This window comes from Colossoma macropomum, unplaced genomic scaffold (genome assembly GCF_904425465.1).
Source record: "Colossoma macropomum unplaced genomic scaffold, Colossoma_macropomum, whole genome shotgun sequence".
Classification (NCBI taxonomy): Eukaryota; Metazoa; Chordata; class Actinopteri; order Characiformes; family Serrasalmidae; genus Colossoma; species Colossoma macropomum.
Genome location: NW_023494789.1, coordinates 31,193,400 through 31,220,229, shown reverse-complemented (window position 1 = coordinate 31,220,229; position 26,830 = coordinate 31,193,400). Strand labels below are relative to the sequence as shown.

The following is a 26,830-nucleotide window of genomic DNA, read 5'->3' as shown; positions in this document are numbered from 1 at the left end:
GCATCTATATGGCTGACTATCATGCTGATTTGATGAGCAATGCCATTTCTAATTAAAAAAAGAAAGACAGGCAGCATGCATAAGGCCAAATGCTTTTTAGTACCTGTCTTAGAAATGTTTTTTATCTAATTAGTGATTACTTGAAGGAATATGGCTCCATAAATATAAGTCTCACACATTCTCTCTCTCTTCCTTCTCCCTACACAAGCTACCTCATTTAATAATTATTTAGCCTTTATTATTAACCAAAACACTACACACAGGCGAGGTGTAACTGCAAAAACAAGCTTCTTTAGAAGATTAGATGCTTATCTGCTCTGTAAGATTTAGTCTGTTTTCCCTTTTTTTGAATAAGTGCTGTGTACAGGCTTGTTTAGAAAGATCAGAACATTGAATGAGGCAGGATTGATTGCAAGGACTTGTTGCAGCACTCATCATATTGATTTATCTCCTTAAAGAATCTGACACAGTCTTACACACGCACATCCTGGCAACACCGCAACTTATTTCAAAGCTTTTCATTCTGGAAAGTTTCTGGAAAAAGGCTCAGCAGAACCACTGAAAAGTCAGAGCATTTTCACTGAAACCACCAAGACAGAGAGATGGAAAATTAGAGAAGGCAAGTTCTCCCTGTCCAGTCCATGTTCACTTCAAAATCTGTTCCTTAAAAGTAATGGGCCTTCGGTCCAAGTCCAAATTGCATATGAAAACATGTCAGACTGTAAATTAGAGAAAAAAGTAGCCTAATGAAGGAAGAAAGCGTAGATGATTTCGCTCAATGCAAGAACAAATTAAAGGTAATGAACTAAGCGAGAAAATGAACAATGACACATTTTTCCTATTTAGACTGGCCAACTTAGAATGAATACATACTAACTAGCCTACTCCTTTCTAATCATAAAGCTACTGTGGTTTACTGTGATTAACAGTAATTTGGATTGAACAGGACTCGCCATTTAATGTCTAAATGACACCAAGGCATATTAAAACAGCTGAGACGCTTACTGTTTTTGTGTTTGTACTGAATTCAGAGAAAATCAGGATAAGTCTGGCACTGTCTGTAGTTTTCTATGTTGGAGTGCATGTGGGGTGTAAAAATGTCCCTGTCTCAATCTTTATTTGGCCCCTCAAGCTACATTAGTTTCAGGGCAATATGCCAATTTTACATGGTAGACTGAGAATCATCTAGACTAATGAACACTCAGACATACAGTATAACACTGTGAAGGTAGAAGGATACAAATGCCTGATTTTCCATATTTTAACGTCACACAGGATTACTGTAAAGATTTCTTAGTAAATTAATGTGTTTATGGAAAGGTCTCTAATCCTGACATCACTAATTCTCTGCAGCCATAAACGTTAAAAGTGAGGTGGAAAGAAATCCTTTTCATAACCATACTTACGCAAGTTAATATAGTAAGCATTAATGGAGCCGAAGTGGAGAGAGTCAGCAGTGTGAGTTTCTCGGTGTACACCTCACTGATGACCTCACCTGGTCCCTCCACACCAACACTATTGTGAGATCTGCCCGTTCTTCCTGCGTAGGCTCAGGAAGTTTGGTCTGCCTCCTCAGATCCTCACCAACTTCTACAGATGCATCATAGAGAGCATCCTCACGGGCTGCATCACTGTCTGGTACAGCAGCTGCACCATCTGCGACTGCAAGGCCCTTAAAGGAGTGGTGAGGATGGCAGAAGCCATCAAGGACAAACTACCAGCCTTACAGGACATCTACCAGTCCCACTGTCTCAGGAAAATCAAAAAGATCCGGTCAGACAGCGTCACCCAGTACACAGCCTGCTCACCACCCTGCCATCAGGCAGGAGATTTCGCAGCATACAGGCTAGAACAACCCGGTTAATGAACAGTTTCTACCCACAGGCTGTCAGGCTTCTGAACAAGCTGTGAAGCTGTGGGTCCTTCCCCAGCTACCATTTCACTTGGTCACTTTGTCAGTATTATTATGTATTATTATTTATTATTTACTATTATTATTATTATTATTATTATTATTATTATATCATATTACTGCTATGGACAACAACACTAAGTCGCTTTAAATAACAACACTTAAGTCACTTTAAAATGTATATATTCTTCACAGATTATCCCTTGTTTAATATAAATATATTTGTACATAGCAGAGAGTTTTTTTTTTAAACATAGGTCCCTCCTGTCTGTATATTTTTGTGTATATTTTGTGTATGTTTAATATATTTCAGTTTCAGTATTTTCTTTGTATTTTTATTTTTACTATTTTAATCCTGTCTGAATAGGGCTTAAGTGTATTTATTTGTGTGCCAACTTACGGTAGTTTGAGTGCAACTGTTCAATTTCTTCAGCTGTTTGGTTCTTTGTGATGGCTATTGCCTGCAATAAAAAGATAAAACATCAGACTCCAAACAGCTTGTTAATGAAAGTGGGCAGTTGTTGAAACTACGGTGCATTATATAATAATGTAATATTTTATTGACTGACAATTTTCTTTAAACAAGCAAACTACAACATAGACAAGACTGGTACATACAGGTTTACTTTTAGTATCCAGTTGATTCCTTATCTTCTCATTGTTTTGAACTTCTCTAGCAATGTCCTCACCTGTCAGCAAGAAAACAGTGTATTATATTAACATCTCAAATCATGACATGCAGATCTAGATGAGTGAATGATGATCCACCTATTGTACGTTTTGACTGTGCTGAATTTAAAGTGACTAGAAGACTGGTGGCTGATACATCAATGGACAGAAAATGTGCTCTTTGGGCACACTGGCTATAAAACCAATGCACAACTGGAACGCAAATGTGGGTTCCACTGGAAGGGATCATGTCTGCATTATAGAAACATAAGACTCCTAAAAATTTAAAAGCCTTGGCAAATGACTGGCAACTGAACTGATGAGTGTGACTTGAATGAGGTGGCACTGATTTAAATTACATATACTAAGCCTGGAAGTGCCTTAAATCATTGTAGCTGACATTACACCAACACTGAAATGGCACGCAATTAGCCAAATAAGACATTTAATCCTGAAATTACAAAAACATACCATTACAGTCTGCTACATGTTTCTCCATGCCATAAAGCTTTTTTCCATTTCTGTTTACTTCTTAAATGCAAACTCTGTTTCTTTGGAATGTAGTTAACCCACGGAGAGGATAGCATTACAGACTGTTTATTCCAAGTAATCTGCAAAAAAGTCCTAAAACAAAAACAACCCATATATTCTTTACCTCAAAAAACATGCACGTCTAAGCTTTGTCAAGCTGGATTTTACTGCCCATCAAAGTTTCTATTGCAAGAACACTGGTCCTTCAAAACAATGTTAACTAGTGAAAAAAATGCTTTAAGTCACTGAACATTTATCAACCTTTTGGGGTTTTGCTGCCAATATCCAAACGTTGTGCAATCAGGAAAAAAGGGTCAAAAAGGGCCCTTGCAGAAAACTTTCAGATGTTTTCTTAATGTTCACTTCAGCAACAAATTGAGATCTGATTTTTTTTCCACTTATTGCCAAGATGATGAAATGAGTTGCTATTAGGCCATCACATAATTTAAATAATGATATATACACAAATGTTTGGGCATCCCTTGCAAAATTACATATTTTGTTCATTTTTGAAGTGTAAAGGAACTAGTACAGTAAATTATTTCCAAAAAACTAAATTTTCCTGCAAATATCAAATATGAAACTTAAATAATATTTGTGGCATGTGCAAACACTACTAAGTCAGTACTTAGTAACATCCCTTTTGGCCGAAGCGACAGCCTGTAAATGCTTTTAGAGCCAGTCCTTTTCTACTCTAACTACCCCCTATGCTTAACAGTTGGCAAGGTGTTCTTTTCATCAAATGCTGCCTCTTTTCTTCACCAAACATACCTTTTATTGTGACCAAAGAATTTCACCTTTACTCCAGCAGTCCACAGCTCTTCTTTCTAAAATGCCTCTAGATTTTCTAAATGTTTTGCATACTCTACAAGTTGACTTTTGTGATGAGGTCATAGGTGAGGCTTCCTTCTGATGACTCTTCAATGTGGATCAAGTTTGTGAAAGCAACGCTAGTAGAACAGTGCACCACCACTCTAGTCAACTAAGCTTTCCTGTTGGCCCCTTGCTGTCATATAGGGGCCCATCTGAGAGTTTTCTTGGTCTTCCTAGATCTTGCCTTGACTTCTACAGTTCCCCTTAACTGCTATTTCTTGATGACATTTTGGATAGTAGAAACTGTAAGCTGGAAGAGCTTTGACATGTTTTTATAACCTTCCCCTGCATTGTAGGCATCAATTAGCTTCATTTTCAGATCCTCATCCAGCCGCTTAAATGAGCCCATGGCTGTTGAGTGTTTCTACAAGATCTGTTGAGTTAGAGAATGTATTATGATCTGGATTTGTCATCAGCTGACAATTCCTAATGACAATTCTTGACCTGCTTCACCAGTCCTAATGAGTCATTAAAGGCCTTATGAGTTTAGTTAACAAACTAAGTTAACTGGATGAGTGTCCAAATTGTATTTTTTTCCATTTTTTTTTAAGTTAATCAAATCTAAACTAATTACTCATTTATACTTAAGGAAAAATGCTATTTTAAAAAACAGTTTTGGTTATAACAGGTCATGTTACTTATTTTCACTTCAATAATCCACGAAATATGTAATTTGGCCAGGGGTGCCCAAACTTCTACATACAACTGCACTTTATCGGTCAGACAAAATAAGGTGGCCAATTTCAGTCTTATGTTTTTTTATTATAAGCCTAGTGTCATTTTTATCACTGGATAGAAGCTTGCTGCCAAGCTCATCAAATTAAATTCAATTTATGTCAGACCACCTTGTCAGATGATTCAATCCTGCATTTCCAGTGTAGTAACTTTGTATCTGACCTACTTTGTCTTACTTGCACAGGGTAACTGAAAGCTTTTCTTTGCTATTTTTTGATAAGAGGATTCCAAAGTGCCAAGTTTCTAACTTTTACTGTGGAATTTCTTTGGAATATGCAATGAAATTTCACCAGTGAATCACAATATCTACAGAGCTGTACATTTTCAGAAGTTTCATTTTCAACATGGTTTGATTAACAAGAAAGAATAATTTGACATTACTACTCACCTTCAAGATAACAAAGAAATACCTAGGGCTAGTTTAAAAAGTGTTGTTTTTGGAAACCTTTTGGGAATTGCAGAAAAAAATACAAGACAAACACTTCTACAGGCAACGTTTTTAGAATAATAGCAGTAAGTCATTTTATACAGGCTGAATGTACACAAAAAATATGCAGATAAGTGTCATCTGCAAAACCTAAAGGCAACTTAACACACAGGGATAAATTCAGCATTGCTTTCAGGGTCAGCTTGAGGGAAGACACTAAGTCAAAACAAGGCCGACAGTATTTTTCACTAAAAGAGTCACTGCTCTGCCAGGGCCTTTACAGAGCGACTAAATCTACATACGCGCATTGTCCTCCAGCACCTACATGCTCTTAATAGAAGCAAACTGCAGCCTTCTAGACTTTTATCTATTATTCAGCATCTTGGCAAAAACGGCATAACACAAAGACACATACACTTTTTCAGAATGGTCTCACTGTATCTCCATATAGGGAAAGTTTTGCATTTCTGTAGAAACACTAGTAACTTGTGAGAGACAGTTAACCCTTTAATGCTGATGCAAAAATGTCTTTGTTGCAAAACTTTCATAAAGACCAGAAAAAATGATTAAAAATGTTACAAATATGTTAACTGAGAAAACAAGCAGACACATACATTAAGGAAGCAGAATTAAATGCTGCTATGCACTCTCTCAGCTTGTTAACATTCTTAAAAAACGAAGTATTATGTTTTAGATCAGACAGCCATACTTGTTCTAGGGTTCAGTGAGTCACACTGTGCATTGTAGATGTGGGTGAACTCCTGGTGTCGTCTGATGAGCTGATCTCTGGAGCCCTGGGTAGGTAGGTGGCACTCTCTTAGCCTTCTCTTGAGTTCAGCCATAGTCAGCAGCGTGTACACCACCTTAGCCATTGGCCTGCGCTTTCCAGAGCTGCAATTTCAGAACAAAAAACAAGTGCCAGGATTTAAATAAATGATACAACTATTGCTATTAAATGCTATTAACTGTATTGTAATCATCTATACAAATGTTCTTAAAATCTTCCTGAAATGATCTATAAAGTGATCTGCAATTAATTCTCTTCATTATTTAAGTTTAAGCTTACCTACTTGATACTTCAAACGCATTTTAATTCCTAGTGCCTAGAACTGCATTTAGCTTTGGGTTAACAATGGTTTTGTACAACCTCAAGAAAGAAAAGAGCTAACTGACATCATTTGCTCACATTATCTTGTGGATTATGGATGAGTATTTTTTTAACACATTCACTGAAACATTTAGCATTAAATGTCCTATTAGATTTGTCAGTTATTCTGACTGCTGAGGAAAGTGATTATGCCTAGAAACTAGGTCTGTCAAAATAATTTATTGTAACTAATTGCATTATGGTACGTGGTTAATCGTGATTAATCACATTTCTCTTATTTGCTCAAATATAATTCTAAAGAGAGATTTTTAATTTAAAACACAGTGCATTTGTTTTAAATATATACCAGTGGACAAAATAAGCTGCATCAGAATCCATTTATTACTTTCAGTAATTCAATAATATTACTTTTTTCCATGTGAACACAGGATTTACTTGATCTTGAACCTGTAAATCAAATAATTTTCAATGGGTGAATAGTTTCCAATTCCCATTGCTGACGTCCAAGTGAGAGCAACAATGGCTTCATGTATATAAGATAAATGTCAATGGTTCCAATTTCTGTGCAGCTGTTGCCCTTTCCACTTTGATACTGAATTTGTTAATTTGTTACTCCTTGATTTCTTCATAGTTCTCCCACGAGCAGGTCCAGCATAGTCTACCAAATTACTGACCCTGCAGGCATTAGCGGTGTTTGTAAATGATACTTCACACTCAATGCATTTCATCAGCATATCAGTAGCTGAAAATAACTTATCAAAAAAAGCGTTAACATTTAATTTTAACATTTTTTAACATATATTTTTGCCATTTAAAAGGCCCACATAATTGAAACCCATAATTTTCCTTCCTGTTTTTAAACAAAGAAATCCGAGGTAATATGTTAACACTAGGTTTCTGTGATGTCGCAAACCAGCTGATTTACCTACATCCTCTTATTCAGCCACAACAGCTTAGCCCTGCCCATTCACGCTGAAGGTGTAAGAGTGTTTTAGCCTGGACTGCTTTTTAAATGAGGCACAATACAGGGCAGCCAATCAGAACAGAGCTGATTTACATATAGTCACTGTGCAAAAAAAAGTAAAAAAAAGTATTTCCAAACTGGTACCTTTACATAGGGAAACGCATTTCCATTGGTACATTCATCATAACATTTTTATACAATGTAAAGGGTAGCTGCTGTGCTCAAATAATGTAAAAAAAATAATAATACTTTCAATGATATATTAATCTGAAAGGCACAGTAACAAAAATAGCCTGTTTGATTCTGTTTGTTTCAGAAACTGAGGCTGAAAAATGGTCAAGTAAAAATGTTTTATGGCTGTTTTTAGTGCATAAAACCAGGAAAAAATAAAGTGCTAGAAGAATATAGGATATGGGCCCTTAGAAGTCGCAGAGCAAGTCACAGCAACATACAACGCGTGAACAGCTGGACTTCAGTGAGGGACTATGGATAAGTATAAAACAAGAGAAAAAGCATTTATGGCTTTAAAAAATTAGTGGCATTAATAATTCATCTTTAGTAATTCATCTAACTTTATTAACATTGGTAGATTGCAAAAAAAAAAAAAAATTAAAAATCCCCATCAGACAGATACTTAGATTAGACCGATATTTCAAACTGATACATGAGAGAAGAATATTTAGGTGAAAATTGGGCTACTGTGCTAAAATATCTGCATTTTATTCATTTTACGGCATTTGTACCCCTCCAGAAAATAATATATTTCTATGTAATGCTAATCCAGATGGACATAAAATTAAATAAATGAAAAATTCAGGCATCGGCCCAGAGCTCTCATATTGGTGCATCTACAAATAACAGCGTTATATTATGCATCGTTGCCATTGCTATGTTAGAGCTGCTCGAAAGCAAATTTGTGGTCATATTTTATGCCCTATTGAAATGCTAAAGGTTGAAAAAAATAAAATAAATAGCACTAAAAGACTTCTACTGGAGGCTAAGGAAAAGATGTAACATTACTTTAAAACTCTATTAATTCACTCATCAGAATCCACTTACCCTCGCTGCCCAAAAACACCCACGACTAAAAGGTGAACTCATGCATCATGTTTTTAATTTGCCATCAGTCTCTGTGGCTGTGTGCAAGTGTGGAGTGGTGGGATGCGCTTAAGGCCAGCAGAATGCTGAAGCACACACTCTTTCATCAGTCTTTCCTCAAGGTCCCCCTGCAAACCGAATCAGCCTGCCTGCCAATCAAACCCTGCACCAAATGGCTGCCCTTCAAACATGCTCCCAGGGGATTTCGGCTGAGAGAGAGAATAGTTGGGTTTAATAGAAACGCAAACACAGAAACGTTAGGACTCACGATAAGCAGTTTTTTTTTCTGAGGGCACATTTTTGCGTTAACTGAATGGTTTACGTTTGGTTAAGATTTGGAACACAATGTTCAGAGAAAAAAAGAATCCCAGGGAGATAAAAAGGTGGTATCTAAAGATGAAGCGCAGCACTGTTTATTGACAACACGAACAAACTTGAAAATGGATTGGATTGATGGATTAAATGCAATTTTGTTACAAGAAATCAATCGAAAAGAAAACACTTGTCTACCAAAGATTTACTTGTGCGGTTTCCTTTGCTATTATAAGTATCCTCTGTTTATCATCTGGCCAATTATGTAGGATTACTTCTATTTGTCTATATTACTCACAGATGCACTTCAGTCTCAGAGCCTCTTACATGAATGTATGCCACTGCACTGTCTCACACCCTGAATGCATTACGCATTGCCTCATGAAAAACCTAAGTGCATCTTTTTGTGCAATTTCCCCAAGTGTTTAAGTGGATATCTTCTACTTGGTGGCTTTCCACATTGTTTATTTTTTTTATACAGCAGTGAGCAACTTTGTGTAGGTTAGCTTAGCAGCAGACGCTTTATCGTATTATCAGAACACAGAGCAACAACAGGAAACCTGGGCCAGGATGTTAGATGGTGTAAACAAAACCATCTAATCAAATTGCTTTAAGATAATCTTGGGAACTCACTTGGGCACTACAAATGCAGAACTGGGAGAGCCTAGCTGGTCAGACCTATGGAGAAGATAATAATTCATAAGACACAACACAGCTTCTCTTCAAAAAGGAGAAAAATGATGCAGCTTGCAATCCATATACAGAACATTCAGCTTATGCTACACGGTCAAAAGTATGTGGACACCTGACCGTCACACTTGTGACTTGGGAGCTTGTTGGACATCTCATTCCAAAACCATGGACGTTAATATATATCCACCAGATTTTAGCGTGTCTGTGGGAATGTGTGCCCATTCAGTCAAAATAGCATTTGGGAGGTCAGACACTGATGTTGGATGAGAAGGCCTGGCTCACAATCGACATTCTGATTCATCCTAAAGGTGTTCAGTGGTGTTGGTCAGGGCTCTGTGCAGACCACTGGAATTCCTTCTCACCCAACTTGTCAAGTCATGTCTTTATGGACCTCACTTTGGGCACAAGGACCTTTCCCAAACTGTTGCTACAAAGATAGCAACATATAACTGCCTAAACTGTCTTTGTATGCTGTAGCATTAATATCACCCTTCACTGGAATTAAGGGGCCTAGTCCAAACCCCGTAAAACGTCTCATGACAGACCATTATCCCTCCTCCACCAAACTTTACTGTTGGCACTATGCATTCCGGCAGGCAGCGTTCTTCTGGCATTCAGATTTATCCATCAGATGAACAACTGCCAGATAGTGAAGCGTGATTCATCTTAGGTTTGTGTGTAGCTGCTCTGCCATGAAAATCCATGAAGCTCCTGATGCATAGTTCCTGTGTTGATGTTGATTCCAGAGGCAGTTTGGAATCGTGTAGTGAGTGATGCAACTGAGGCTAGGTGAGTTTTATGCGCTACGTGCTTAGTACTCATCAGCTCTGCTCTGTGTGTTCGCATTGCCTTTCGCTTTGTGGCACTTACAGTTATAGCAAAGGTGCCATCCTATGATACTGTCCCATGATACAACCCATTCTGCTGCCAATGTTCGTCTAGGGAGATTGCATAGCTACGTGTTTGATTTTATACATATGTTAGCAACGGATGTGGCCAAAATTCTGGAACTCAATAATTAGGAGGGGTGTCCACATACTTTTGACAATACAGTGTATTTTAGCTAAAGATTCTGTGAGATCCAAAATTAAAGTTCTTTCTCTAGCAAAAAATGCCCCGTGTTGAGAAAAATCTGCTATATTCTTGACACAACTTTACATCTTGAAGTTCAGCTATAAATCCAGGGTTTGTGAATAATTCACAAGCTACGACAGCCAAGCTACCCACTGCCCCTTTCCACAGTTCAGTAGAAGCACACCACAAAATAATGCAGTGTCTTCAAATCGTAAAAATGCTGGCATATATTTTAAGTATTCTAGAGTTTAGATACAAGAAAGTTTCAGGGCAAGAATATTTTGCCTATGTGGACGGGACATGATGCAGTAGCAGCATTTTTGTAGAACTGATTTGTGAAATGTGTTGTTCACAAGGAAAAACCTGCCTTGCATTGAAAAAAGTTCTTAGAAAAAGTTCAAAGAAGGGTACAACCTGCACTTTTATAGATTAATTTTTAACATTGTTCAATTTGTGACTTGTACACTACATAAAGGCTGCATATTCAGAAGACATGCATAAGAAAAAACTAACCACTGACAGACAAGACAGACAATTCTTTTTATGCACCTAACACTCAGCCGAGCTTTCACTGCTGCTACAGCAATTACTTACAACATCAGTCTTTTAGTTAGTGTGGGCTTATAAACTGATCTCCAAACCTTCTGAGGCCTTCCTTCTTCTCCCCTCTCATCAGACAAGTATCCAGATGTTTGTTAATGTGCTGCTGAGACACGCCCACTCCACAAACTGGACACTCCACTGCAATACAACAAATTAGGCAGAAGACAAATTTGTTAACTTCACAGAAAGTTTCTTTATTGTGGCACATTTCATTTTATAACATCCTGTCTAGATTAACACATCACCCAAAGTAATCAGGACATCTGCTGGGTTGGTAAAGGGCCTTTTACCTTACCACTAGCAATAGCGAAGTATCAAAATTTGAACAAACTTGTTAAACTGAAGGCAAAGACAGCCAAGCTGGAAACAAAAAACATCTGAAAAATCTTCCACACTGCAGTTTTTATCAGACACACTTGAACAAGTCCAAGAAAGCCTAATTTAGCTGCACTACAGGACCTAGACCCCAAATTCCCTCCTTAGCAGGCAAGCCATGCTGCTAATAACAGCTAGCTGTAAATGTTCATCTGCAAACAAAGCTAGCTAACGGATTAACATTAAACAAAACAGTCAGTCATTCTTGGAAGTGATCTATCTGTATAACCAGCTATCTATTATTAAGTGATAAGAGACAGAACAGTGGCCACTCTTTATGGCAGGAAGTCAGTCCACTTTGTCCGCTGTGACTACAGAAGCCACAGCAAACAAACGGTATTGTTGACACTGCAGCAATTCTCCAAACGTAACCACGAACATTGCGTGTTGTCCCTTTAAACACACGCACTCTGCAGCACTAGTGAGTCAGTGAGTCAGTCATGGATACTGATGGTTACTGGAAAAATCAACACACGTTAACTTAGAATAAGATTAAAGCTTTTAAACCATGCAATTCAAACACAAAAGGTCAAAATCTGTTTTCTGCTTTCCAAATCAACATGATTTTCAGTCTCTGTTTTGCACAACTGCTACAGCTACATCTGAAGAACCAATATAAATGGCTTCAATCTTGCAAATCAGGACTTTGTGTGAATCACTGAGCTGCAAGACAAGTGGTTGATTAAATAGGAGAAAGGAAATTATGCTTTTTGGCACAAACAGTCAAAAAAAGTAAAATTCAGTGAATGAGGGCACAGAACAGGTAGATGCTGAAAAGAAGAGCAAGTGAAGAGAAATAAGAGAAATAACCATAAAAAAAAGACAGAGAAAAAACTCTCCCAACATGCAGACATCAGAAGTGTCAAGGTAGCCATGGCAGAGGTGATACTGGCACAGTTCAGAAAATAACTCCTCTGTACTGTGCAACTTCCATCAGAATGTAAATGAGTAAACTTAAACAACAAGAACAACCTTGCTGAACCTCAAAATGTGAGATCAGGTATAGGTATATTTAAAATTCAGCACAACACCTAAATTCAAACCTTTGGAACTTTTAGAAGCAGTTATCCACTTCTCCAAAGTTCCGGGGCATGGTAATTAGAGACTGGTGCAGCTGCATGCATAAAAAGGAGGTGAAGTGGTTTGTGTAACGAGTGGAAAGAAACTGTGGAGGTTTCTGAATGACGTCAGCACCTCAGAAGTCTTCACATCACTGAAACAATTATGCAACCTCTCAGCTTGTTTTGCATCAATGACAAAAAAAGTACTAAAAAGTGCTAAGCAATCCACAAATTATGTTTATTATGAAGTTTTGGCAGGGCACAGTGTGTGTATTTAAAGTAAGCCATGTACAATACTGTAACCACCCTTTCATTTACTTTATTTTCAGTCAAAACCAACATTGAGTATGAAGTTATTAATTTTTCAGCATCAGGAAATAGCAGAAAACATATTTAACAGAAGAATACACAGAAGCCTCAACAACTAAATAAAATATCAAAATATCCACCCTTTGCCCTCATTACAGCTTCCATTTGATCCATGAGACTTGCTTTCATTTGTAATCCGCAGTGGCATTTTTCCACACCTTTAAAATTCAATCTTAGAAGCTGGTTGGTTTTCTACTTTTCACGATCCAAGTGATCCCAATTACAAAAGTAGACATCAGTCCATAAAACGTCGCTACCAACTGGATGTCCAGTTTCTCTGATCTCATGCAAATTCACTTCTTTTTTGTCTATTTCCCTTTCTCAGTAATATTCTTGGCAGCTACATATCCTTTCATACCCATAATGTTGAGTTGTCTTCTCACAGTGGAAGGATCGACAGAAACAGCTGTGGATTTTTCACATCTAAAGCAAGAGAAGAGCTTGACTTCTTCTCTCTCTCTTAAAGAGAAGAGCTGTAAGTACTGTTTATCTGATAATGGCAGTGTTAAAGATCTACCAGATCTTGCACAGTTGTTAGGAGTCCCATTTTCTTTATATCTGTTACAATTTTTTGAACTTCAGTTTTGGAAACTCCTGTTTTTCACTTTTTTTTTTCCTTTCTTCTTTCTTTTTGCAAGTGCATTATCTTACATCAAATCTCTTCAGAAGTATCTCCTTTAGCCATTATAGATGCACATAAGAAAGAATTTGAAGACACCTATGGTGAGTTTGGGTAGCTGCTTGTGTGAATGTTAGTGTCTCTTTTAAGAGGAACATAACGTCAGTGGGAACAGCTTTTGTTGGGAGGACATAGCTATAACTCGTTGGTTAAGATTGGAAGGATGGAAGAGTTAAGGCGGCAACAGAGTGAACAAGAGCGAAAGTGAACTAATTAAATGCTAGTAAATATGATAATATACTTAGTGTTGGAGGCTTTTATGTAATATTCTGTTAAATATACGCTTTGTGCTTTTTCCCACACTGAAAAATGAATAACTTCTAATGGCAGTTTTGACTGAAAATTATATAAACGAAAGGATGGTCTCTGACTTTCACACAGTAATGTACTTCAGGCTCTAGTTCTCCACAAAAGAGACTGATGTAACAGTCTGAAACGTTTCATAAAACCTACAGGGAAGCGTACATCACCTTTGACCACAGGATTAGCAACCTGCGATGTAGAGGGAAAAGCAGACACATCCATCTTTTCCTCCTTCACCCTTGCACTCTGAGCCTCAGTCCTCTCCTGCTTGAGGTCTCCCAGGACCTGCACACACACCTCCATGGGCTCCTCTTTCACTGGGCGGAGAAGCATGGGGTCTGCCTGTACCCCTGATGAGGGGGTCATGGGGGCTCGTTTGTGGAAAAAGTGCGTCAGAGGGGTGCCCTCTTTCCTGGGGCACTTCTGTCTTGCTGCTTTGCCTTTCAAAGCCACAGAGGGGGTCTTGGGAGAAATTGGAGGAGAGTCAAAATTCGCCCGCGACAACTGTTGCCTGGGGAAACAGAAGAGAAAAACAGAGCAAGAAATTAAATTAGCCACAAAAAACCTGACACCTAACAATACACACATGTGCATACACAGAAACGTGGCAAAGAAAACATATTTGTAGACACAGCAAAAAAAGTAAGCCTTTTTATATAATTTTGCAGATGCAGCGCAAATGTTGGGAGGAGGTGGCGGGGGCTGCGTATGTGACATTAGAACAAATAGGTGACAATTTGCCAACTAAGTGCCACACAGAGAAATATGAGCGCCTTGGCATGAACTGCACACATCCAATTATCCTGCACTTTTCCTGCTGTGTACGTGCATGGGATGGTTAGATGAAATGAGATGAGAGAGAGAGAGAGAGAGAGAGAGAGAGAGAGAGAGAGAGAGAGAGAGAGAGAGAGAGAGAGAGAGAAAGCAGAAAGAAAGCACCAGTTGGCTGCAACCTTGCAAATGTGGAAGGCAAACAAACAGACTGGATAGTCACAAGACCATTATGGTGCTATAAAGTGGAGTCAATGAGCTGTGCAATGCTCCGCTTTCCACACTGAGACTCTTTTTATTTGTCTTTTGTCTGCACGTCTGCACCTAAGAGCACCCTCATTACATAATCTCTTCTCTTGACAGTCATAGACACATCTCACACACAAATAGAATTCTAAAAAAAGGCATTCCCATCCATCCATACAGAAGTATGCATCACTAAAGGCCATATGTGACATGCTGGAGACACCTTCAAAATTATGCAACACCCACCTGTCTGGATGGTAAAGCTTGACTGGAAAAAGGTAGAACATGTGGAGGTATGGCTAAGCTTAACCTTTCCCTTAAGATTTATGAAAAATAACAAATAAAAAAGGACTTTGTAGAAAGTGTGAGGACGAAATCAAAGCCACATCTGTCGTGACTTATGCAGAGTCATGTCTGGAAAAGAAAACGCCCCAACCTTCCGAGGGAGGTAGAAATCTGCAGAGCTGGCACAGGGATACAGTAAAGACTTCTAAATTACACACTCTGGCATTTTTGTCTTAAACTAGCTTTACAAGAGTATCTTATCCATCTAATATTGTGATTAATTTCCAGGCCTTGTCATGTATAAATTAATAAAATCTGTATTGAGCTTGTGCCCTTTTTTCTTTTTTTAGCAAGCACATGAAACTGAAAACAGCAAATTCTAGGGCAACGTTGTAGACATACACTTCAAGCTGATAAACTTTGCTTAAAGCCTGAGCATATAAAATTTGTTTCACAAAATTCACTGCAATCACACTAAACAATCTACCATTAGAAGTCTGAGCTAGTCTCATTTTATACATTTGATTTACACTACACAATTATTTATATGCAAGTATACAACTGCATAATTAATTACAAAGTATGTTATACAATAAATTACATTTACATTCTGTAGCAACAAATTTAAGCCTGCACTTCTGAGGCAAAAATAAAATGGCAATTTTTTTTTGTTCCACAACACACAACATTATAAATTTACATTCATATACGCCAATAAGCCAAAACATTTTGACCACTCACAGACTAAGCAAATAACGATGATTGATTATTTCGTGACAGTGGTGCATGTCAAGGTCTGGAATGTATTTGACGTAAGCAAACAGTCGGTTCTTGTAGCCGACGTGTTGGATGTGGGAGAAATGGGCAAGCATGAAGACCTGAGTGATAACATCTAAATTGTTTAGGCCAGATGACTGGGTCGGATCATCTCCAAAACGGCAAGACTTGTGGAGTGTTCCTGGTCAGCAGTGGTGACAACCTACAAACAAACCAAGAACTGGTGACAGGGTGTTGGCCGTCCAAGACTCATCGATGTGTGAGGGCAATGAAGGCTTTTCCTTCTGGCCTGAACCAACAGAAGGGCTACTGGGGCACAAATCACAGAAATGTTCAACAATGGTTACAGAAGGCATGCGGCACAACACATCTTACTGCACATGAAGCTGCAAATGAAGGACCAGCATATTAGGCAGGTGGTCAAAACGTTGTGGCTCATCAGTGTATACATTCTTATTCTTTGGTGCAAACACAGTCATGTCATACCCAAGAAAGTTATCTATGCACATGCTTTACATTTTAAATAAACTGTGTGCCTTTCATACTATTATTTCTAAATATTATTGTGTGTCCAGTGCTGCTGATGAGTGACAGAGATGACCGAGGGATTTTCATAGCACTATAGTGAACGGCAGTGTCAACAAAGAACGATTCAGTTTTGTCTTTTAAGGGAAGACCTACAGTGTACCCACAGGAAAAGGTTTATTCAGGAGAAAAAGTTTCAGGCCTTGCGATACAAACAAGTACCTACAAACAACACAACTGGCTAGATTTACTTTGATGTACACATGAATTACAACATTTTCAGATAGTGATGTGGTGTTTGCATATAAAAGCAAATGAAGGCAGTTTCAAGCACAGTTGGCAACCGTTAATGTTGAATCCTGTAACCTTATAATATATACACATAATATATACACATTTATAAACTTCAAATAATAGATTTCAATTTTATAGTTCATGCTTTTTATACAACATTATTCCTCAATTGTTTCAATGAGCAATAATTAACCAAAATGTAAAACAACAACAGCATTTCACGGCATATACACTATTGAGAGTTTTTGCCCTCTCCCGTAATGTTACTATTTTGGAGACTTGTTTTTCATTGGACAGCGACGATATTTGGCCTGGACCAATCTCTCAGTAAAACATCCCAAGAATACAAACAGTACATCACAATGCCAATGAGGGATATTAAAATCAATGAAATATGAATCAGACTTTCAGAAGCAAAATGATAGAAGGCAAAAGACGGAACTGTGCTTCTCCTCAGTCATCATATTCCCAGTCTGACTGAGTATAATAGCTTCAAATACAAATGCTGAGTAGAATCGTGAATTGGCATAAACATTAAAGGCCCCTTCACTTTACCGACTGTCAGAACACCAAAACCTCTCCATTTACGAGGGGCTGACAGACTGTATTTGAGAGAATCCTTTCCTATTTCTCCCTTCTCTCTCTCCAGGTCTATTTCTCCTTCCCACTCTTCTTTTCATTTGTAGTGAATTTTATAACCCAGAATAATACTGCACATCAGTGGAACCAGCAGAGTGTCATATATGGCTAAACTCTGCACTATCAGAGTGAGTATGACTGTACCTGAAACTGGACTAGAACACAGATCACATGACAATGCAATGAATACTTCTATCACTCTTAAAAAAGATGGTTCTTCAAGGGTTCCTTAGTAAAGAAAATGGTTATATATAGAATCATGAACACTCAAAAGAACCCTTTGCATGATTAAATTGTTCTTTGCATCATGAAAAGTTTCCTCAGGCTGATAGAGAATGTTCTATATAGCACCAAAAAGGGTTCTTCTATTGTGACAATGTCAAGCTTGTAATAATATAAGAACCCTTTTTGGTGCTTTATAAGAACCTTTTCAAAAAGGTTCTATGTGGAACAATCTACAGCACATTCTCCATCAGTCTGAAGAACACTTTCAGGATGCAAAGAACCCTTTAATCACGCAAAGGGTTTGTGTTCATGGTTCTATATAAAACTGTTTCCTTTACTAAACAACCCTTGAAGAACCATCACTTTGTGCGTGTGGGCTTGAGCTGACCGGTGATAGTACTGTGAATCGCTGACTGTCATCCATACCTTTAAGATGCACTAATGTAATCATATTTGTCCTGTAATGTTTCATTTCTTTGACCATATAGTCTATGCCCGTATCAGTCTTGATATGTTGTGTGGCTTCAGATCGTTCTGTAGCAGCGCAAGGCAGCACTTTTTTAAAGTTCATTTATGCATTTTTCTGAGGTCATGCTAGTTAAATAGATAAAGCCCTGCTGCAGGATTCCACGTACGGAACGCCTGCCTTCATAAAACTTAAATGTTTTTCAAAATCTACTACCGCTATTAATAATGATAATTATAACAACAGAATATGATTAAGGAAAGCAACAATAATAGTAGTTAGAGGTGGGCGATATGGCCAAAAATGTTACCACGATAAACAAAATTCATATCGTTCGATATCGATACATATCGCAATAAATGTCAAATCATCATTAAGTTTAAAGGCTGATTTTTTGCTCCTGGGTGGTTAATTGCTGTTTTAAACTATCCTTTATGGTCGGAACACGACAAACACTCACCAAACAGTGGAACATTTCACAAAACTGTCATGGGAGAGTGGGAGAAAGTGTCTGGTCAGATACCAGCTAGCAGACATCTGGATTTCTCTATTCTATCGTAGTAGTTTAAGGGGTGAACCGCAATATATCAACACCAGACAAACTGAGTCCTCCTTTTAGGTATGTTTAAACGGAAAGCGGTGCTTTTGTGTCTTGTTTGATCTACAGTATCAATTTGCTGAGTTGTGTGAGTGACGGAGCGCTGCTTCAAGTTAGCCAGCTGCTAAAAACAGCTAGCCTGGAAAGCTAGCGTTAGTTTTCTCCCGCTCTCCAATGCCTCACAGCTTCCTCAGTTTACTTTCGTTTAAATCAAGGCTGTAATTTACATGAACTGCAACGCTGCTAAAGCTGGTTAGGATGTACGGAAAGAGGTGAGTTCACTGCAGGACAGTACAGCTACACCACTTATCTCGTCACTCACACTTGGTCACAGGAGAACAGATCGCCGGTCGCTCCACTCAAACACGGAATGTATAACTCCATGTTTCAGCCGTTGCTAAAGACTCATTTTACTCATCGCTCCCTCCCTCTCTAATCATTTCGAAAAACTCAGAAGTGCGCCCTCTCCTGGCGACAGCAGAGTAGTGTCCTTGCAGTAAAAAACGCCACCAGGGCTTTCGCTAGAACGTGGAATTGTGAGAATGGGGTATTCTATCAAAAAATGATTGAACATTTCTTATCGCTCTATCGAGTCAAAGTTATATCATGATAATTATCGTTATCGTTTTATCGACCAGCCCTAAATGGTAGCCTATATATTTCCCATTCAAATGCCTGTTTCTACACTGGCAGAACAAAAGATACAACCAAAAGTTACTGCACATATCTGCAGTTTTCACTGATTGTTAATTGAATAACCCAACGAAAAAAGATTAATGTACTTACTAACAAAAACAAAGAAATGATTTAATACGACTGTGATGATTTTATGATTGTATTAATTAAGCAACTACAATTTTTACTAAAATCTGCTCATCACAATGTCGTCTAGAGTGAGAGGTGGCCCCTTACCTGACTACTCAGCTGGTTTAGTGGTTTATCTTTGTGATTTAGTCGTATGTGTTTTGTGTGATATCTCAGAGTCATAATCATGTACACTGATCAACCTTGTCACGTTTCTTTTCGAAATATTTCAACATATGTTTCTTCCTAGTCGGGGATATTACGCTGAAAGTGAAGCACAATATCAGCTGCTGACATTCGCTACACTGTACAAGACATTATATTACAAGATAACCCACAATTTATTGCATTCTTATTCAAAACTACCCGTGTTTTATTTGACAACCTGATCAAGTAATTAAGTATTAATAAATGGTCTAACATCCATATTTCTTTAAGTAGTTCTAAATGACAGGTAATACAAGCCTAACAGGCACATATAATTCCTAGCTTCACAAGGATTTCATTATTTGCAAGAACTGAGGCTGCAGACAAAGAACAAAGACTGAGTATCAGATGACAAATAGTGGCTGACGAGTCTGGGAGAAAGAGCCACAGCAACACTCGGCACTATTTGGTAAAGACAGATGAGCAACTTGGATAACACATAAAATTGATGATGCGCCCAACTGATGACGTAAAATTGTTTATGAAAAATCGAACTGATGTGCCCAAGTTTCATACTAACTCAATCAAATCACATAATAATATAACCATTAGCACTAACTGGGGGAAATATAATGTACTTTTTACTGTAGATTTTATTGTTAAAATCATACTCACAGGAAGGAAAAATACCAAACATCTTAAGATACCTTGTAAAGGTTCCAGCCAAGCATAATTACTGTAAAAATCTGCGTATAATCACAAAAATTGCCACAGGTCAATATAGCAGGCTTTGAAAGCAAAGAAAAAAGCTTTTCACAGCTGGTGGCAAAGTAAGGGCCACAGCTACAACTGCATTCAGATGCTTGGGGATTCATTGATCACTCAGAAGCAGTAAGAGAAGGAGGAGAAAGAGCAGACAGGTCACAAACAGCGACAGATCAGAGAGGAAGTCAATACTCAGGCCAGTCGACTAATTGCATTGCCTCCATCCTCTCTGCCCCTACTGAACGTAATCAGGTGAACTCACTGAAGCATGCAAATCTAAATATATGCAACACATACATTCAAAATGCTAAGTGTACGTTATGCACCACAGTATATTTATTTCACAGACCACAGTGAAAATCTCCTACCAAAAAAAGGAATCTTCACTGCTGAGTCACATGATGAACAGAATGAACAGAGATAGTGGACAACCAGCTTCTGAAAGAGTTCAAGATTTGATTTTTTTAGGTATAAAATGGGAGGTTGGCAGCCCAAATATAAAGGCATCTACCATTCGGGTCAGAAACATATTTTAATATTCTAGCTTAAATTGTCTACTTTAAATCAAGCTATTTAAAGCATTCAAACCTCTGTGTAAGCAAAATGTCAGTAGCTACACAAAATGTGTTTTTTTTTTTATTCAAATAGCATATTTAATATAGGAATACATTGCTTCCTGAAAAAACAAGATACATATGTGAAAGGAGGAAAAAAAACAGAGATTCAGCAGGAGAAAAGAATCTTTAAAAAATATATATATATATTTATAAATATATATTTCCATATATTTTTTCCAACATCTGAAAGCTTAAGGAACAGACAAAGCAGTACTACAAAATGCTACAAAAACCTATGATTACAATTACTTGTCTTCAACGTTTCATATACTGTGCAGCACTAAATGCAGTTTAACAGGACTAATTATGCTCTCTTTGTAAACATGCAGTTGGAAAGTGTTTATAAGTACTGACGATATCCACTACATGCTCAGTATAGCTTATTGTGAGATATCTTGACATAATTTATCACAAAGATGATAAATACTATCATATGGCCCAGCTCTAAAGGAACGTCATTGCTTTAAGTGTTAAGTCATGTTTACATAGTTTATTTTTGTGTAACAGGAATGTTGTAGCCAACTGACCAGCATATTTTGAGTACAGGCTAGCCAGTTTTTTAGGTTAGTTTAGATTAGGTCTTTGTGCAAGAAGTTTGTGCAGTTCTAACTAACACTTTGAATACAGGGCCACATGCAGAATAGAAGAATATCATCACAGCACTTAAACATGGCGAGAGTGAGCATAAAATGCCTTTCAATCGCACTGATGTCTGCACAGCCTTCAGTGTGGAAAGTATAATCCATCCTTAAGTATTCACTCTATCATTGGGAGATCTGGAGTTCAATCCCTGGTGATGCAACAGCCATGCATAGCCAGGAGTCTAAGAGAGCAGAACTGGCTGGAGGTGGGTAGTATGGCCGCCCCTCACTCCTTACTCAGCGTAACGCTAGCCGAGGCAGGTGTCTGTCAGTTAACATAACAGAATTGGCAGTTAGTGTTCTCTGACGAGTGTGTTGAGCTGTTAGAGCCAGCAGGGCTCCAGACTAATGCTGTCCTGTAGTCTCAAGGACAATAACAATAGCACACCAAATGATTTAAACCATTTTTGGACACTTCAGGGACGATTAATTTTTATGCATTAACTTCTCTGTAAAATACAGTTATAAAATCATGAATGCGGCAGTGTTCACTCAGTCTAAATACAGCAAAGTCTAATCTGTTATTAATTTGCTTTACCAATATCATTGTTCCATCATGCTAATTTCCTTTAGCCCATCAATGAGAATTCCTATGGAATATTTGCATGAAGATAACAATTGTGTCTATTCACATTTTTTAGGATGCTCTGCCTTAAACATGGACAATTAAGCTTGTAACAGATATTCAAGGAACATTTATCTGTGAATGTTGGACTGTAAGTGAGAAATGTAATGTAAACAAAACAGTTTAATATTTTGGATAATCGGTTGACCAACTTTTTCGAGACGGTTCTGAAAAAAGTGAGTCTGGAGCCATGAGAGCCAGTTTGAGAAGTTGAGGTGGATGTCTTTACATGTCTCAAGAGGAAGCATCTGCTAGCCATTTTGTTAGTATCATGTGATAGGGGAGACGTATCTAGCTGGCAGAACTGGCCATGACTAAATCAGGGAGACAACTGGATAAAAATTATTATCTTCTAATCAAGTCCCATCATACAGCATCACTGACACAAATTTGTATATGTACGATTATGATGATGCAACTATGCAGAAACCATTAATGGATAATGTGAACAGTTAAAGGCTTGGAATGACATGAAACAACCAATATTGTTCAGATCTACACTTGAACATCTCTGAACATCTCCATTGTTTATTTTGATATGTGGTGCCTGTATTTATAATACAAAGCAACACAATATAAAGCAAGAAGCCTTTTTCATCCACAAAGACCAAACCCAGACCTTCTACTTGTTTTGACTCACTATCATCTGAACTCACAGCACCAAAACAAAAATAAACCAGGCAGAATCCATCAGCCTAAACATTGTTGTTCCTTAGAACACACACTAGCAATATCCGATTAAAACAGTATGACAGACTGTAAGAATAACCTTCCTTCTTGATGCTACTGCACTTTGCCTTTCACATCACCAATGTGAGACAACAGGAAATTAAGCAACTGAGAGCAACACAGACATATAAGCCCCTTCTTCCAGCAGCCCGATGGCCATCTCTTATTCCACTATCCACTAAATTAGGCCCTCAGCCCCCAGCCAATACCGAGAAGATTGATGACCACCAGTGACACTGACTCAAAAACTAATGATACTGTGGATTAAAAGCTACTGATCTCTCAAATCACACACACAAGCTGGTGCTTGTACAGCTCTTGGTAGAACTTCAGGCATTTTTATTCAGCAGACTCTCTTTTCTGGATTACCGCTTATGACCAAACATATCTGATTTAGTCCTCATATTACGTGAATCCACAGGTTTGCTACAGAGCTTTAATATTAGTCTGAATATAAGACTTTGAAAAGCTCTATATAAAGTATGTCTAATGGTCTATGGCAGAAGAGCACTACCCTTGTAGCAGGTGAAGAAATCCACTGAAATGGATCCAGTTAATGAAAACAAAATCCCTGTATTTATACAAGGACATTCCCAACTGAAACAAATCTGTGGGCCACTCTAGTAAATAAAAGAAAGAGGTAAAAGGATGCAATAAAATATTTAATTTAAACCTTGATCCTGTAAATTCGTTTGATTCCAGACAGAATTATGTCAATGGATAATACAACATAGAATAAAACTGGTTTTAACGACCTTAGTCTTCTTTTAGATTTATGTGCTGATCTTTCATGTTTACAAGGAGCCAGTACACCAAAAAAATGAGAAACATGAACACAATGCATGTCGGGTGTGCTAACATGAAACTGGATAATACATTTCAAACAAGCACATTTTGTACTAGATGCACAAAATTTAATAATACTCCCACCGGCAATACAACATGCAATCCTCTCTGTCTGACAGTTTTTAGCCCAAATCAAAGCCTATTATTCAGCTACAGGGTCAATATCCCTAAGAGAAAGTAGGGTCAAACACAATTTGCTGAAAGGTACAACAGACGTACTGTAGCAGGGTCGAACATTTTCCTTTTCTGGGTCTGGTTCTGCAACTTCTGGTCTAAGATACACCACTCAGCTACATCAAAACATTGCTGAATCATTTACTATTACCATCAAGGATGTGCTAAATGTCAGAAAACAGAATTTTCTGAATGAATCCACAGTAAACATTTATTCTCCTTGTCTGACAGCATCTACTTTGGCAATTAGGTGCATGTTTTATATAGTCATTATTAAATTATAAATGAACTGTGCATTTTGCACCCCTTATATCAATACTGGACCCTTCCGTCTTGGCCAACACAGATGGAAATAGGATATTTCTTCTTTAACAACTACAAAGCTTTAAAATGAGCTATTTTTAAAATTGTACTTCAGAAGAGTAACTAAAAGTAGGCTAAAATTTACTAACCCACAATAACAAATACACAGCTAACATCACAACACACAATGGGCCTCATTCAATTCACCAATATCTTCTTAAATTTGTTCTTAAGAAAAGTCCTAAGAAAAAGTACACATCAGATGCACAACATGTCCTTAAACCACAGAACTGTTCTCACATTTCTGCTCTTGAGTGTGTGTACATTCTGTTCTTACCTAAGAACAAATCTCAAATAAGAAAACATTGGTGAATGTCAGAATCTTTGTACAACTGTGTAAATGGGGTTTTAAGAAGAAATATCTTCTTAAGAATAGTTGGTGAATGAGGCCCAATGTGTGCTGTTTCAGGTTATATTTGTTACAGGACTGGATGGGATTTCTTCATCTTCTGATGTCAACCTAATATCAACACACGGTACTGGATCAGTACTACCTCTACTTTCTACATTTATAAATATGACAGTCAAAAGCAGGAAACTTTACCGTGCAGTTTGGAAGCTCTGAACAATGTCATCTAAAATCCGGTTGTTCCTCAGATCTTGTTCTGTCATTGGCTGAAATGAGAACAGACACCTTAATAAAAAACTGTAACATTTATTCAGCACTATTATCACTATATGAGACACAAATTTAGTTCCAGGAATTTAGGAAACAGCAAGACAGTGGACTATACTCAGTATTAATATATAGAACAATATTATAACTTGTCTGAATAACTCAAGTGAATCACATTTGCTTTAGTTAATGTAAAAATACACAAAACCCTGATACTCACAGTGTTGCAAACAGGACACAATAATTTGTAGGAAAGAAACTTTCGAATACACAGGGAACAAACTGTAGAGAAACCCAATAACATTTGTTAATCATGTGTTTGTGTTCATCTCTTCATACTTGACATGCCAGAAAGATTCTCCACGGTGACGTCAAAGCATAAATGACAGTACGGACACTGAGTTGCTCTTGAATGAATTCATCTTTTTGTGATTTCTTCATATACACCTCTGATCACAATACATATTTAACAACATGACAAACATACTTACAATTATGAGAACACTGTGTCATCATGGATATGTTCAAGAAGTCAAAGCAAATTGGACATCGGAGCAAAGTGTCTATAGTCTGTCAAAACAGTTCAAAAGCAGTTAAGGATCACAGCTGCCGTGCTGTTCCACTAAGAAATCTAGTCGCTGTGGGTTTACGTCTCGTGACAGGTAACTTAGCTGACTAGTTTACCAAACGCTTACAACCTGAGTTTAATGTTAACGTTAACTGACTAGCTAGTTAATGTCGTACCTAACCAGGAGAATATCAGCATACAATGACAGGGAAATAAATCTTCTAGTCGTTTATAAATTTGCCAACTAGCGAACACAGTAAAATCCTAAAGATTACAGTTAACTACACCACAGCAGCTAGTTTAGCTTAGCTAACGTTAGCTCATTTAGGATAGGTGATTTAGCAAAGCTTTCATGAGCTGAACTCACTTTCAGACATGACAAGTTCGGTGGAAAATCCGACTCGTTTGAAATCGACATTATTACCCAAATATGTGTTAACAAACTGAATTTAGTGAATGTTTCTAAGGGTAAACCCAGTCGGGTTGTGCTGCTAACTAATGCTGAACCTGGACGTCAACAAAGAAATTCCGCGCGCACACTTTTACATCCTACACTGACGTCACTTCCATTCACTGTTTCAAGCGATTCGCGGGAGTCGCTCTGAACTCGTAGTGATGGAGTTCGATTCGGTTCAGCGAACCGATTCGAGCTGTCGGCTTCAATGAATCAAACGTCAAATTAAATGACTCATTGATTCACAACTGCAGCTCCAATTTCGCCTCGGCTGTGTCGGAAACCGCATACAACCACACTAAATAGCATATGACTAAATAGTACACCACCAATGGTAGTGCATTCAGCAACGTAGTGTGTGTAGTATAGAAGTATTCGGTTTTGGACGCAGCCGTGTTCAATCAGCTTCGGCTCAGCCAGTTAGTTTGATGTCGCTGCTTCTGCTTTAACGCGATGGATTGAGACTGGGAGGACATAAAGCATAAACAGAAAACGACCAAAGCTACAATGTACAGACACAAAAATGTAAGGTACAGTGAGGTATTTTATGTTAGGATTTTGTGAACTTTTGTTTCGAAACATTATTGTTAGAACTCGTGTGTCTACGGCACGGACATAAACACATAGGCGCTAAAAAGATTCAGTGCTAGTTCATTGTAGCTGTTAATAAATAATAGGTTTTGCACATCTTAGTTCTCAGCTCCAAGCTTACTATATAGTTACTTTTCATTTAAGAAGATTAAAGATTTCTAATGGGTTTTAAAAGCAGTGAGACAGTAAAGTGAGTGGTAAAGTACAGTGGAAAAAAGAAAAAAACTAAAACGAGCACATTTTACAGGCCTCCTGCAACTTATAAGCTGCATACTAAT

The 26,830-nt window shown here is 37.8% G+C and overlaps 1 protein-coding gene across 2 annotated transcripts in view; it reads right to left on the bottom strand.

Annotated features, from left to right (window-relative positions):
• The window catches only part of rad18 (RAD18 E3 ubiquitin protein ligase), a 70,655-nt gene extending 44,608 nt beyond the window's left edge, over nucleotides 1-26,047 (bottom strand). Inside the window, exons 1-10 of one of the 2 annotated variants that reach the window (XM_036570967.1) lie at nucleotides 25,875-26,047; nucleotides 25,431-25,509; nucleotides 25,160-25,221; nucleotides 24,868-24,938; nucleotides 13,954-14,297; nucleotides 11,038-11,137; nucleotides 9,263-9,307; nucleotides 5,857-6,038; nucleotides 2,531-2,601; nucleotides 2,313-2,373 (exon numbers count right to left, since the gene is read on the bottom strand). In XM_036570967.1, the coding sequence (XP_036426860.1) occupies nucleotides 2,313-2,373; nucleotides 2,531-2,601; nucleotides 5,857-6,038; nucleotides 9,263-9,307; nucleotides 11,038-11,137; nucleotides 13,954-14,297; nucleotides 24,868-24,938; nucleotides 25,160-25,221; nucleotides 25,431-25,509; nucleotides 25,875-25,925 (1,066 nt within the window). In that variant the 5' untranslated portion in view covers nucleotides 25,926-26,047. The remainder of the gene's footprint in view (nucleotides 1-2,312; nucleotides 2,374-2,530; nucleotides 2,602-5,856; nucleotides 6,039-9,262; nucleotides 9,308-11,037; nucleotides 11,138-13,953; nucleotides 14,298-24,867; nucleotides 24,939-25,159; nucleotides 25,222-25,430; nucleotides 25,510-25,874) is intronic. The other variant, XM_036570968.1, reaches the window with a different exon arrangement.
• Between the last annotated feature and the right edge of the window lie 783 nt (nucleotides 26,048-26,830).